We start from the raw sequence: 15,413 nt of genomic DNA, 5'->3' as shown, positions 1-15,413 counted from the left end.
GAGCCACATGTGTTCTTCAAAATACTTGGCTTGTATTGAGAGCTGTGGGGTTTTGCACCAGAGAATGAAAGAAGAAAAATTGGATGAAGGACGAGCATCTTTCCAAATTGGCATGCTGTGGTAAGAGCTTTAAGCATCTTACACCTTATCTTTAGGCAAGCCATAGGCAAATCTTGTATGCAAAATACAGGTATTTTGTCCCTTCAAGCTCATCATTTGTGTATCGGATAATAACCGATGCCAGCAAATAAATTTGGAATGGAAAAAGTAAAAGGGTAGAGGTGCCACAATGTGTCATATTTTAATCTAAGTTCCTGTCCAACTTGTTTTTGTGTTCTTTTTTTTCTAACCAGGCATAATTGTATGTTGTAGTTCTCTGATATTAGTTTCTTTGCAAATGCCCTGAGAGAGAGAGAGAGAGACTGCATTTTGCATAAACCATTTCTTGTGCTGTAATGTATCAAATAATCCATATCAAATATAACTCCAATTGAATTATGATGTGAAAGCTCAGAGTAGCCTATTAATCATCTGAGTGTAGAGCACATTGCAGCAAAACAGATATTGCAGAATGTGTACCAGATTAGAAGATGCACATTGTCAATGCAGGAACATCAAATAAATTGCTCAGTCAATAATTGGTTTGCTCCTATGGAGTTCTCTGAAGCAAAACAAGTCCCACAGCAAATGATCCCCCCTCCCAGGTATTAATGCCTCAAACTATATAACACAGAGATTGCCACCATTGTATTGTGAGTCTTTGTGCCTCCAGTTCACCATCTGGAGCTACTCATGGGGGGCAGCTATTCATGGGGGCACGAAGGTTCACAAAATGATGATGATACTCCCAGTATTAAATGGTTCTCAATGTTATGACCAGTCATCACTCATCATTAGATGGCTGCCATCATTCATCATTATGGGCAACTTTATAGCGTACATGCGTTCCAGAGCCCATAGGAGATTTGGAGATGTGATTTTGTTTGGTGCTGCAGTGTGTCAAGAAAGGGTTTAATGCCCTCCCACACCCCGGCTTTTCAGTCATGATTCTGATGCCTGCCAGAGCTGCTCTTTAAGTTAAAATAATAAACACAAGGCCAAAATATGCCATTAACATAATGTGCCGTTTGGGGCATAGAAGATGGTGCAACAGGTTCTTTGGGTACTCATGCAGGAAAAAGAGCATTTTGTCATCGTCACTAGCTAATCTTTTTCTCCTCTTGGTGACAGTTGCCTCACCTGAGCTGATTGGAGGATAGATAAGGTCTTAGGCTGCAATCCTAACCACATGGATTCCTGAGAGTAAGCCCCATTGAACAAAATAGGACTTACTTCTGAGTGGACCTGGTTAGGATTGTGCCCTTAGTCAGCTACATTATAAATACTCTCCATACTCCCTCTTCTTTCTATGCTCCTCTTTGCTTTCAAATTCAGGAGTAGGAGAAGAAGAACAATGGGGGAGGGTAGGTGGATGGCTTCCCAGATGAAGTGACTACGGGTGCAAACCTAACCCCTTATATCAGTGCTTTCCAGCACTGGCATAGCAGTGCCAATGGGACATGTGCTACATCCTGCAGTTGGGTGTCACTCACAGAGGCCTCCTCAAAGTAAGGGAATGTTTGTTCCCTTACCTTAGAGCTGCATTCCCCTGGAAAGCACCCACATAAGGGATTGCGCTCTATCTCAGTCAACCTCATGGATGGGGGGGGAGGCGCCAGCCCAGCTTTCATGGAAACTGGTTGCAAAAGCTGAAAAGTTTCTGCAATCTATTTTGGGCACGTTCCAACAAGATTTAACCTCACTATGTAAGCTTGAGGTCCTCTTACTGAACAAGGGTTTTCCACATCCCACGACAGAAGGTTTTCAGTCTAATATATTTTATTGTATGTGTATTTCAAACTGTTGTGAACTGCCTTGGGTACCCTTTGGGGGGGGGGGAAGGTGGGATAAAAATTGAATAAATAAAATAAATGATAAGTAGATAAAAACAGTACCACTTTGGGAAGGCAAGGTGGAGATTCTAGCCCAATTCTTAGGATAATAACTTCTACAACTGCCAGAAATGACAGAATACAGTATGGGTAGTATTTTCCTAGTGCCTTGTGGGGTTGTCATGTAACAGAGTAAGGGACATCCTAGTAGGAAGGAAAAGGCAGTATACAAATATCTTAAATAAATAAATGTTTATATCATGAGACAATGATAGCTGGAAGTTATGGAATTTTCCATTCTTTTACTCCAGCTCAGATGGAAATGTTAAATGTGGCTTTCTTTTATAAAGTAGTGATATTGATGTATCTGTTTTTCAGAGGAAAAAATTCTGCTACAGCTTGGTCAGTGTCCATGGATCTAGTCAAACATTCCAAAGGTATGTTCCAATTATATGTTAACTTTTATCACTTTTCAGTGTATCTGTTGGGGGGAAAATGTATTTTAAAAGCATTAAAATTTGAACGACCACTCAACATGCTGCTTTTAAACTTTGATAATATGTATAATTGCTAGAGCCAGAACTATGCTGCTTTTTTGCAGTGGTGTGCGTCATTGCAAGGTCAGTTATGCCGATAGTAAAAGGAATTAGTGCATTAAAAAACATTCTTCTGTTAAACCTAGGTATATGTGACACATTCACATTTTCAAACAGAAGGATGATGACTCTTTTCCATCTGATGTTTTGTCTGTGGCCTACAAGCAATGCGAAGATTGAAAATGTTTCAAAGCCCAATATAGTCTTATTCATGGTTGATGACCTTGGCATCGGAGACTTGGGATGCTATGGAAACACAAGTCTAAGGTTTGTTAACATGCTTGATGGTTTTGAGTGGCTGATAAGCAGTTGCATTAATTTTCAGCAAGAATGTGAGCAGGCACAAATAGAACACATGGCAATGCATTGTTGGTTGTTTTCAGAAATCCCGTTCCCACCACCATTTGTCAATACTGTGCCCATGTGCAAAGGAGGAAGAGGGCTGAGCGCTGGTGCCCTCTGAGACCACCCAGCTCCCAGCCCTTGTCCAATCCCCCCACAGGGGAGGAGACTCTCATGTTTCAGGCTGGGTCAAACAATCTCGCTGCTTACATTGCGCAATCGGCATTCCCACCATCATTTGTTTTCAGTTTTTAGAAATAAAATGCAGTGTAATCTACTTTGCAACAGTAACTCCTAGCAGGAACTCTTTTGAACAGCCACTACCTTTCTGTACCCGTATGCTCTGACACAGCAGCATCGCAGAGCTGCAAGGGTAAAAAGTGGCTAGGCCACTAGGCAACCACTAGTTTTAATGGCAGCGGACATTTTTTTCGGCCATTGTTGCATGGCATAACATGAGACATACGGGCTAAAAAATGCCACCACAAGGAGATAGCTGCGCAGAAGACTTCTTATCAGGAGCTGCCATCTTACACATAAGATTGCAATAAATTCCATTTAAAAAACAAACTGAAATCGAATTGAAAAAAATGAAAGCTAATTAAAATGCAATTGAAAAAAATGAAAATGGAAAACAAATGAAATGAAAATAAGGAACGGATGAAAAAATAAAACAAAAATATGTATTCTTTCTTGAATATGCCACATACTTGATAGGTTTTATATTGCATGTCTAATATAAAACACTGATTTGAATGATCTTTAGTCTCACCAGACATACACATGCCTACTCAGAGAGGCTGCCTTTATGTGTTCAGTGCAATCATTGGTTCCTGTTTCTCTGCAAATAACAGAGAATCCTTCTGTCTCTCTGTGAGACAATTCTCTTACCTGAGAGGATAATTTACAGAGGAAAAGCAATGGGTAAGGGAGGGGGATAAAAAATTACCTTGCCAGGTTTACAACCACTTTGTAAAAATGTGTCTAGAACCAAAATTGGTTAAAAGCAGGGAGAAGTTATAAGGGAAAAGCAACTGGTGAGGAAGAGTTAAACCTCCTTTCCTCTGCCAACTGTTTCTCATCATATCCAGACTACTACTGCCGTGGGCTGGGCTAACCATCTAGGAGGCAGACAGTGAGGGCCCAGTCCTATCCAACTTTCCAGCACTCATGCAGCAGCAGTACAGGCAGGAGGTAAAGGAACAAATGTTCCCTTACCTTGAGAAGACCTCTGTGACTGCCTCCCCCACTACAGATGCAGCACATACTCTGTTGGCACAGCTACATCGGCGGTGGAAAGTTGGATGGGATTGAACCCTAAGGCAGTCTTCTCAGGCACCTGCTTTTCCTGCTACTTCTGGTGCCTCCCTCTACACTTGCCTGCTCACCTTTGTCTGCATCTGCTGTTTCCTTTCTACACATTATGTAGTCAAGGATTCTTTATGTATGTATTGAGAAATAAATCAGATTCCTCTTCCGGGATGGTTCATGTGCTTCATGAAAAACGAAATAAACTTTTGGATAAATTTATTCCTGGAAAAAGGTGCTTTACAAACCAAATTCAGTCGAAGTGAATTTACAGTCCTGGAGAAGCAGAAAAAAATCAATATTATTTATTAGAATTTTAATGTATATTTATAAAAAATGTATTCCCTACCATCTCCCTCCCCAAGCAAACCTTCAATGTGGCTTACAGTTTTTAATCAGAAAAGTAACTATTATATACTATATCTATCCCAATACATCTATAACAACAATAGTAACTGAATCACAAGACAAAAGTACATTAAAACAAAGTATTAATTCTATACCATACACAGAAGAGATGTGACTCGTTCATTGCAAAAATGGTGTGTATTAGTCATTGTCAGTCATTTCATGTTCTGACCTCATATGCCACATGAAAGGTTTTCAGATCCTCTCATAGGATACCTGATGTGTTTTACTATCACAAAAGTGGAAATAAAAGCTGTTAATGTCACCATTCATACTATGTGCCATATTTTTGAAACCATTCATTAAGCAATAGAAGGTTAGAATTAATGTCATTTAGAAGCAATTAGGAACTTGGCTGTTTATAAATTCCACCCAACCAGCATTTCAAGGAAATACAAATCACATTCCTTAAAACAAACTACAGGAAAACAAGAGCAAAGATGAAATGTAGTCCAGCGTATTTTACAGTATAAAACTTAGTGACAGTTCCAAAGCGATTCCCAACATTCAAAATATTTCCAAAGACGCTTTACCTAACCACCAGAAAACTATGAATAAGGTATATGTGACCTAGCTACAGATAACTTGACTTCCCTTAAATGAAATAATATGTTGCAGGTGAGCAGGTTCATTGTCGAAAAGATAGTGAGATACCTAAGTCCTTGGACATGAAGAGGTTTGAAGGATGAATCTTGTGTGCTTCTTGCAATATTGATTGAACAGGTTCATGTCTCCTCTCATTTGCAACAGAGATATGCTGGTATTTTGTACAAGCTGAAACTTCGGAACTATTTCAAGGTCAGATCCCTACAGTAGAATTGCTATACCTGCTAGTGAAGTAACAGAATATATGGATTGGCCTGTCTTCCAGCACTTGGAAGTTTAGAAATAACAATCCTTTAAAAATATTGCAAATGTGGGTACTATTTGTTTAAATGTTTTTATGATGATTGTATTATATTAGTTTACAAAGAATGCCTGATAGACCTGCTGAAGTTGGGTTTCATGAAGTTGACTTGCTGAATTGAATATTATAGAATATCGTGTAAAAATGAGCTAACACTTCATTGATCTCTGAAATCTGCTAGAATTAGGCATTGTTGTATGAAAACAAAAGCTCTTGGAAGCTTTGATCATTGCTGTCAAGGATGGCAGAAATTCTCTTCTTTAGCATATACCTTTATCTTTATCATCTGTAGGGTGCTAGTATTCTTGAATCAGGGCTTTGGCCGTCAGGCTTACCTCTTCTGGCACTTGGCTGTTTTGTTCTGACAACAAGCTGGCAGATTGAACTCTACAGTTCAAGGTTCGCCACCTAAGTTTTAGTGCCAGCCTTCCTGAATTTTGTCAGCTGACCCCAAAAGTCAGTCTGTTCGGTCAAGCCCTGCCTCAAAGAAACCCTAACCTGAGTAAGACTCTGCCCAGCTTCTGCTTCCGTTTTCTAATTATTCCATTGGATCTTGATCTCTCCTTGCCCTGTCTCTGGTTCCTCTGGTCATTCTTTACTACTTCAGACTTCCACTGAGCACCTATGGTCCTTGTTTGCTGCTCTAGATCTTATTCCTTGCCTGTTTTCGACCCTTTACCTGCTGCAGGTTTACTTGAGTAGACAGTTGGCTTCCTAGGTCTCAGAACCTAATAACCCAGAGCCTGACCCTGCTAGGCTTGAAAATATCTCCATATTCTCTATATTAATTGAGTAAAGCCATCCCTCTCCTGCTATATTTTGGCAAAGGAGACTCCAAGCACAGTTGACTGGGATATATGTTTGGCAGGCTGTTTCAAAACACACATTCTTTAGATTGCAGTCCTACTTGAGGCAGCGTACTGTAGGGCAGGGGTGCCCAAACCCTGGCCCTGGGGCCACTTGCAGCCCTTGAGGACTCCCAATCTGGCCCATAATGGAGCCCCCACACTCCAATGAGCCTCTGGTCCTCCGGAGACTTGCTGGAGTCCTCACTGGCTTGACGCAACTACTCTCAGCATGAAGGCCCACTGTTCAACCTCTCACACGAGCTGTGGAATGAGGACTCCCTCCACTGCTTGCTGTTTCACGTCTGTGATGCAGCAGCGGCAGCAAAGGAAAGGCTGGCCTTGCTTTGTGCAAGGCCTTTTATGGGCCTTGAGCTATTGCAAGATCTTCATTCATTCATATAAGTTCAATTTCTATTATATTCATTTATATAAATATATTCAAATTTGAAATGTAAATTAATTCTTTTTTTTTTTTTCCTGGCCCCTGACACTGTCAGAGAGATGATGTGGCCCTCCTGCCAAAAAGTTTGGACACCCTGGCTGTAGAGCATAACATGCACAATCTTACATTAGCACCTTGAGTTTTGTATTTGGCCATTTCCATTTGCTGATTTAAAATATAAAAAGGGAAAAGGATGGTAAGCCTGAAATAGCACTCTCAAGCAGAGTTAGACACACATAAGAACATTGATTTCAGTTAGCTTAGGCATACATACCTCAGTATTGGATTGGGCTGCATGTTATAGGCCTGTTACATCTAACCTTTCTGCAAAGGGGTGTGTATATTGTACGTCAGGGCTGGTTGAACCCCGGCCTCAGAGCAAAATATAGGGTTTGGCAGAATCCGTCCACGCTGTGAGTGGACCTTTCTGTTCTGCTCCAGTGCTGTGCAACATCCCCCTCTGTCCCCCCTGTTCAGGGGACAGGGACACTTTGGGCAGTTGCGTCTGCCTGGACATCCTATTGCACGGCATTCTGGGATGCCAGGCAGACAACGTCACTACCCAGAGGATCCCTGTCCCCAGAACGAGGGGGATGTTGCGCAGCACTGGAGCAGAATGAAAAGAAACGGTCTGAACAGGGACAGCTTTTCCATTGCACAGCGTTCGCTACTTTGAGCACTGCTGCTGTATGTTATAAACCAGAGTAGAACATACTGTCATTTGTAAGTAGTCTGAAATTTTTCATTACTGTAGCCCTGTACAGATGTGCCATAACCATCGTTTGGCGACATACTCATGAGGAAGCTCTCCATGCCTCCCCATGAGTGTGTCACCAAACCATGCACCACTATGCTCTCAGGTTTGCTGGCAACAATTGCCTCCACCAACACGATCGTAGTTCCACCCATGGTAAAAGTATTTATCTGAATAGGCAATTATCTATCTTCTGGATAGAAACACATGATTTGGAACCCTTTGTGGAGAAGGGGGTAGAATTATGGACACCTGCTGCTGGGGTCTGGCTTGCAGGTATCCAGTGGGGCTGTTCTTATGTTCTTATGTTCTTATGTATGCTCAGAAAGATGCTGTAAGTCTGGGGGCTCTCCTGGCTACAGGGCTTATGCAGACTACAAAAGTCATTCACATATTAGTCTTTTTTTTTTTTAACTGCAGAACTCCTAATATTGACAAGTTGGCTAAACGAGGAGCAACACTGACTCAACATATAGCAGCCTCGCCACTGTGCACCCCAAGTAGGGCAGCTTTCTTGACAGGCCGGTATCCTGTCAGATCAGGTAGGGTATATTTCTGCATTTTGCATTATTATATGTAAATGTAATTTAAATGACCATGTTTTGCAATGTTTATGTTCGTGTTATCATTATGCTGTGTAAATGTTATCATTATGCTGTAATTTCATTAGATGTGTTATAAAGCTACAACAAAGATTCAGACCTCTGTCTCCTTGCACTTTTTGTGTGCAAGCGTTTTTGTCTCTGTAGAAATATTAAGCTGTTGCTAAACTAAAAGTATTGAAGTCAATGATGCTGAAGTAGTTTAAATTCATTTGGTGTCTTCATCAATCATCTATCATAGAGATTTTGTTTTCTTTGAAATGAAGGACTATGCCTAAGTGTTGCTGCAGATATCATGCTGTCATCAGACCATAGTGCAGTAGTTCCCAAACTGTGAGCTGTGGCTCCCTGGGGAGCCATGGAAACCAGTTAGGGGAACCTCAAAATCTTCACAAAAAACATGCCACCCTATACAATGTAAAGAGGATTGTAGCTCTAATGGGAGCCACAGCCAGTGGCCCAGTAGGTCAAGAGAGTTGCCAGTTGAAAAGGTTTAGGAACCACAGCCATAGGGGATTGACAGACTAGAGTATTTTTCCCTTATATTGTATACTAAGTTGGATAATTACCTGTGACTGAACACTATTTTAAGTTGGCTCTAAGTAATTTAACAGAAACCAAAATGGCAGCAATTGGAGAAGACCAACTTGGCCAACTGTAAGGGACAGAGTTCAATAGACACATGAGAGCTGGCGTAACATAGTGACGAACAGACTGAACAGCAGATCAGGACTCTGGTTTGACTCTCACCTTTGCCATGAACTCACTTGGCAATTAGACAAGTCTCAGCTCTCCACCTGCAATATGGGAATAATAAACCTTACTTTACAGGATTGTTGTAAGGATATCATCAAGATAATGCATGTGAAAGAGCTCTTTTGCATACCCAGAAATTACTATGTAAATGTTACATATTATTACAGCTAATTTGACTGTGGGCGCAATCCTAACCTGCGCTGGAAGCCAGGAGGCATGTGCCGTATCCAGCGCAGGATAGTGGCCAGAAGCAGCTCAACCAGAGGTAAGGGGAAACATTTCCCTGTACCCCTGGGTAATGGCTGCTGGCCACAATGGGTTTCCTTGGACTTGCACCACCTCTGGAGGTGGCGCAAGTCCGAGGAGAGCAGAGTGACTTGAAGTCACTCCGTTCTCCCCAGGAATGGGGGTTGGGATCTGGCATAACTGCCGGATCCCAGCCCCATCTCCTGCTCCCTGCCAGCCCACCCCCCAGGGCTGCCCATCGCCCACCCTCCTCCCACCCAGGAACGTCTCCCTCCCTCCTCCTCCCCAACCCCACCCCCCACACCTATCTTTTCCGCTTGTGTTGGCACAGGCGGGCTGACACAAGTGGCTAAGGGGAAGCCGGCGTGGAGGCTTATGTCAGCCTTCGCAGGCTGGCGCATCTCAGAGCGCTGGCCTGGCTTCCCCTTGAGGAGGTGCAAACATGCTTTTCAGCACGTTTGCGACCCTCCTAGGCCGGCCCAAGGGACTTGGGCTGGCATAAGGCGCAGTTTGGATCGTGCCCTAATTCTGTCTTCCTTTCTTCCTAATGGAAGGAAAACTGAAAAATTTATTTCAGGAAAACTGCTCTGATTTCTGATTGGTATTATTAAAATCATACGTTACCAAACAGAGAAATATGTTTCTTTAATTGAGTGCACTTACCATAATTAAAGGAAGTGTTTCTGCAATTTCCATTCTGTTATGAAGTTATATCAGTCCAATTATTTTGTCATTCAGCTTCTGAAAATCTGCTCCTCATTCATGTCCCGAAGTGTAATGGTCTTTGCTTTGCAGCAACACTCAGCCACTACAGTGTATTCAATAAGGTCCTTATAATCCCATATAGGAAGCTTTTTTTAACCTCAGAGGTGTAACAAAGCATTCCAGGGTCAACTAAATTGTATTCATTACTGAAATATTTAATACTGGTCCAACAACCTTATTCCATGTCTCTGGAAACTGATTTTAAAACTTCACTCGTCTTCTTTATTATGATCTGACTGTTTAGAGTAAAGGAAAAAACAGTTGTTTTTTCCACCCCTATCACTAATCCCCCAAGGCTAATTTCAGTTATGATATTCCCACGGGTATTCAGGTGAGGCAGGGATAGGCCTTGGTCAAATCCTATACCTAACAGCATATCACACTGGAACCAAACAACTGTGAGGCCTTGTCATTAAGTAAGTGACTCTTGTTTAGAAGTCAAAAAGGGAGGAATTACATGTGTAAAAGATGTACAAAAGTACAAGTATATATCAATAAACGTGATTCTGAAATCTAGTGACGACGACGACGACAGCAACAATAACATAATAAAATGCATCTGTATAGCACTTTTGAGTGTCTAAAGTATTTCACATTTATTGTTATCCCTAGAGCAGTCCTATAAAAAAGATCAGTACTAAATTATCAATGTCCCTATTTTGCAGATTAGAGTGGGATGTGAGGTCAGAGGTTGAGTGGCTCTAAAGCCACCCAAATGAATTTGTGGCAGAAATGAGATTTGAAAAGCAGATTTCCTGATTCATTGCTCAGTTTCTAGCCAGCCTGTTACATCGAGACACACTAGGCCATTTCCACTTGTTTTGATTGCACCTTCGCATTAACCCAAAGTTGCAGAATGATCTCAGGGAGCTGAAATGAAATATTCAGTGCATCATCCACCATGGCTGACCTGATAAGGTTCTAGTGTTGCTACATTTTAAAGCGTCATATTATCTGTTAAAGAAAACCATTTTCCCGCATCTTTCAAAATGATCTGTGCTTCATTTAGGAATGGCTAGCTTGTATCGGATTGGAGTCTTCTTATTTTCTGCCTCTTCCGGAGGACTCCCTACTGAAGAAATAACATTTGCAAAACTTATGCAGCAGGAAGGCTATTCTGCAGCTCTTATAGGTATGGTTGATTCCCATGCATATGTTTAGTATCTGTGTCATCTGTTGAAACTTGATTGAGGACTTCAGCTTCCACGCAGAGCTAGTAACTTCATTGCACAAGCTAGGTGGAAGTTTAAACATGGGAGCTGCACATCTGGATAGGCATTTGATTGAAAGCAATAGGTTGCAGCTACTTTTGGATGCATATCAAGATGCACACTCAGTTATGCCCATAACTCTTAAAAGGAGAGGAGTTTCCATGAATTTTGGAAACTATGGGGTGGAAAAACCAAAAATTCTGCCATACTACAGTATAGGCTTTGAACTTCACTAGCCTGAATCACAGTAGGTTTCTTTCCTATTTGTAGCCTAATAGATAAGACCAGTGGTTCTCAAACTGGTGGGTTGTGACCCACCATTTCCTGTACAGATTCCCCCATTCCTTCAAGGGATGGGGGAAGGGGAGAGGCAGGGAAGCGATCCCCAGGTTCGCGTCCCTATGGAGGGCAAGGGGGGGCTTGCCACTTTATGTAGATAGGGCTGCAGCAGGCTGCAAGAGGTGTGACGAGCCCTGCGCAGTGCTCCCTGAGGCTTGGAATCATCAGTAAAAGTGGGTCCAAAGCATTCCATGTTGCAGGAGGTGCTTTGTGCCCGCTTTTACTGACCTGCTGCAGCCCTGCCTACATAAAGTAAGTGGAAAGTATCCCCCTTGCCCCCCCATAGGGACACGATCCTGGGGATCATGTAGCTGCCCTAGCCCCTCCCCCACAAAGACTTGCTGAGGGAGTAAAGCTCCCTCAAAGTTTGAGAAACACTGGATTAGACAAATTCTTCATATTTTCTACCATTACAGAAGTAGTGTAACTCTCCAAAGGTAAATACATTGCCTTTGGGTTCTGATTTGTGTGTACCTTGTGGGATTTTTTTCCCTAAGACTGTTAATTTCATGATTACAGTCCTCTGCATTTTCAGCCATTTATGGGAGTAGCTCGTAACTCACCTTTCTGTTTTACATTTATTATCATAATACTGAAGCTGTCATCCAAACTGGAGATACGATATTGATGGAGTGGTGTAATGTCATCAGATTCAATGTTGTTGCTTGTCTGAATCCCTTAAAAATTTAAAAGTAATCATAGGTGTTAGTGGGAGACTCCCTGAAGGTTGTCAGAAAATGATCATTACAATCAAAGGTGATTTTTAATGAGTAAGAGGACAATAAAAACAAAAACCTAACTTCTGTTTCTCTTTTCTTAATATCAGGTAACCAAAACCATATGTTGAGTTTCAATCTTTACTGACATGCCATCTGTGATCTATTAATTACTGGTCTAGTTTATGCACTTACTGAGCCAGTAATCATTTGTCACATGTCACTGAGAGTCTGGGCCAGCTCTCCCATACACACCATGCTCAAAATGGGATGCGTCAAGCAGACACAGTTTAGTCAACCTGCAGTTGAACTGCTTGTCAAACATGGGTTGTGAATGTACAATATTTGTTGACTGAATAGTGAAGATTTTGCCCAAAAAGGAATTTGAATTTAGTGATGTTTTGCTATTCTTCAGGCAGGCTACATACCTGTATTTTAAGTAGCTGTCTGAAATATGTGTTTCTCTACATCCAGGCAAGTGGCATCTTGGGATCAACTGCAACCGCAGTGATGACTTCTGCCACCACCCCTTAAATCATGGTTTTGATTACTTCTACGGGATCCCTGTAAACAACGTTAGAGATTGCAAACCAGGCCACGGAAGCGTGTTTGCCAGTGGAATAAAAATGTATGTTCCTACTGCCCTCCAGATCATAGGAGTTGCTTCGCTCTCATTGGCAGTTCTGCATTATGTTGGTCTTCTCAGAGTTCCTCACAGACCACTGGGCTGCTGCTTCTTAATGACTGCCATGTTACTTGGACTCTTGCTGTTCTTCTTTTATAACTTTCGAAATTTAAACTGCTTCTTGATGAGAAACCTCAGTATTATACAGCAACCCTGGAGTTATGAGAACCTCACCCAGAGGTTTACAGAAGAAGCTACACAGTTCATAAAAAGGTAGGTGTGTTCAGTTGTAATATATTGGCATTTCATCCAGATGACTTCCTTCCACATAATCCACCTATGATGTGGTAGGTTAACAAAACATGATTTGTTTTTCTGTATCTTCTTTTTGTTTGTGTTTAAAGGTAAAGGAACAAAGTGTAGAGATGTGAATGAGGGTATGTAGCTGGATTTGTAGGCATTCTGCATCCTGACAAATGTATAGTTACATTGCTTGGTACAAAGATGCATTTTAGGTATACAACAGTTTGAAGTGATTTGCCAAAAAGTTTACTGAATCAAAAGGTTAAAATTATTTGCAGATACTTGAGATGTTGAGCTTTATCATGTATCAGGCTAACTGGACAAAAACTCTACTTATCTACACCAGTCAATAATATTATGCGCCCTGTTTTGCAAAGTTTCAGTTTATTTTTGCAGAGCCAGACCTAGATGTTCTGGCTCCTGAGACATTTCATATGCTTCTTCCCCCTTCCCCTTACCTGTGATATGCCAGCCTCTGGTCTTCCCATTCCCTGGATAGGAAAAGGAAGAGGGAGATATAGCATTAAAAAAGGGTGGGGTAGAGGAGAGTGATGGGCTAAAGCAAAAGATCCCAAACTTTTTTGACTTTGGACTTTTTTGACCTTACTAGGCCATTGGCCGTGGTTTCCCATTAGGGCTACAATCCTATAAGTTGTATAGGGCAGTGGTTTCTCCATGAAGATTCCATGGCTCCCCTGGCTGGATTGGGAACCGCTGGGCTAGAGAGATTTGGGCATAGATTGACTGCTGATAATGAATGAAATAACAATCAAGAATAGAGACCAGTCAATGGAATGGTTAGCTTACACTCACCTGCACAATGGCAAGAACCCATCAAAACATTTTCTTAGTCTGGGTGTAAATGAGGGGAAAAAGTGGTTGGATTCTCCCTCTTCATTTCTGATGTATGTAGATTGGCAGCGGGTCATGACATTTTACAATGACCTTGGGCAGAAATGCCATCTTGCTGCATGACAACCTGCCTGTTCCAGGAGAGGTGGAGGGTGCAGCCAACAGTGATGGTGATGAGGTGGTTTCACTATGAAGTATTAAAAGGGGCCAGGCTAGAAGAGACGAGAAGGGGAAAGATGAAGGTTGGTTGACCTGAAAAGGAGAGTGAGGACATGAGGATTGTTAGGTGAAAAAAAAAAATGTTTATTTCTGGTCATGACCTGTTTAATGACATCACTTCCTGCTTAGTGACATCACTTCTGACCCTCAGCAGGTGTTATGAATGCTGTTTGGCCTGCTGTATGAAATGCGTTTGACACCCCTGGCCTAGAAGGCACCAAAGGAACTCTCAGGTCCCACTGGACCCAGGAATGCAGCAGCAGCATTGGGTCTCCTGGGCCTCTGCTACCCATACCAGCTATTTCTTTCTTCCAGTGGGGTACAGGCACAAGACCAGACTAGTCATTGTTTTGTCTGCAGGATGCTTAAAAAATCTGAGTGGTTTTAAGCTTCAAGTATGCCTCAGTACTAAGCTGGTGGACTGTGTTTGACTTGGTAGGTCCAAACTGTGTAGCCTTCTCTACAGAACTAGGTGCTGAAAGTTCTGCACAGTGGAAATTCATTATGTTGAAGTTGGCACCTGTCTAGAAAGGAAGACCAAACAGCTATGTGAGTCATATGAGTCTGAAATTGTTATTTATCATCTGCATGGCACATTTATTTTAATTTACATGTTGTTAATGGTGAAAAGGCAACAACCCCAATGTGCTAATTACTTTAATTAACACTACAGTCAGTGCACTTGACATCCACGCTTTATCAGAGTATTCTTGCATATATGACCTCCTGTTACAGTGTATTCTGAAAATATGAGAATCCTAACTTAATTGGAATTAGTGAAAAGCTCTGGTTGTTTTGTCATCTCTTTGCTAAGCTAGGGTGACATCACTAATATTGGAGAAAATCAACTCAAATAATGCTTTGGTGAAATTAAAGGAAGAAAACATAATGAGGATCATGGAAAATATTTGCTAAGCACTTTCAAAGATTTGTGAAGCTTTTAGAGTTCTCTGAAAGTGTAGTGTAGTGATTTGCCAGTAGCCACCATCTCCTCTACCCCACCAGGCCCTGGACCAATGCAATATCCAAGGAATTATGGGAGGGAAACACGGCAACTACCAAAAGAAGAAGGTGATACACTGATGCTTCTTTCACTCTTTAAAAGCAGTTTTTTGTTGTTGTTGTTTTCCAAAAAAAGAAAAGTCCCACTAAGCCATGCTACACGGTCCAGAAACAAATGAGGTCAATGAATGAGAATAAATGGCATGAGTGATGCATATGGCATTTGTTACCCTTGGCATTT

General features: G+C 41.7%; 1 protein-coding gene across 2 annotated transcripts in view; it reads left to right on the top strand.

The window, feature by feature from the left end:
- Window positions 1-15,413, top strand: part of STS (steroid sulfatase) — a 107,958-nt gene that overhangs the window by 22,536 nt on the left and 70,009 nt on the right. For both annotated transcript variants that reach the window (XM_066619356.1, XM_066619357.1), the window contains 5 exons: window positions 2,310-2,368; window positions 2,614-2,794; window positions 7,957-8,078; window positions 10,915-11,037; window positions 12,646-13,069. In XM_066619356.1, coding sequence (XP_066475453.1) covers window positions 2,310-2,368; window positions 2,614-2,794; window positions 7,957-8,078; window positions 10,915-11,037; window positions 12,646-13,069 — 909 coding nt within the window. The remainder of the gene's footprint in view (window positions 1-2,309; window positions 2,369-2,613; window positions 2,795-7,956; window positions 8,079-10,914; window positions 11,038-12,645; window positions 13,070-15,413) is intronic.

This window comes from Tiliqua scincoides, chromosome 3, assembly GCF_035046505.1.
Source record: "Tiliqua scincoides isolate rTilSci1 chromosome 3, rTilSci1.hap2, whole genome shotgun sequence".
NCBI lineage: Eukaryota > Metazoa > Chordata > Lepidosauria > Squamata > Scincidae > Tiliqua > Tiliqua scincoides.
This window is presented reverse-complemented; position numbering and strand designations above follow the sequence as displayed.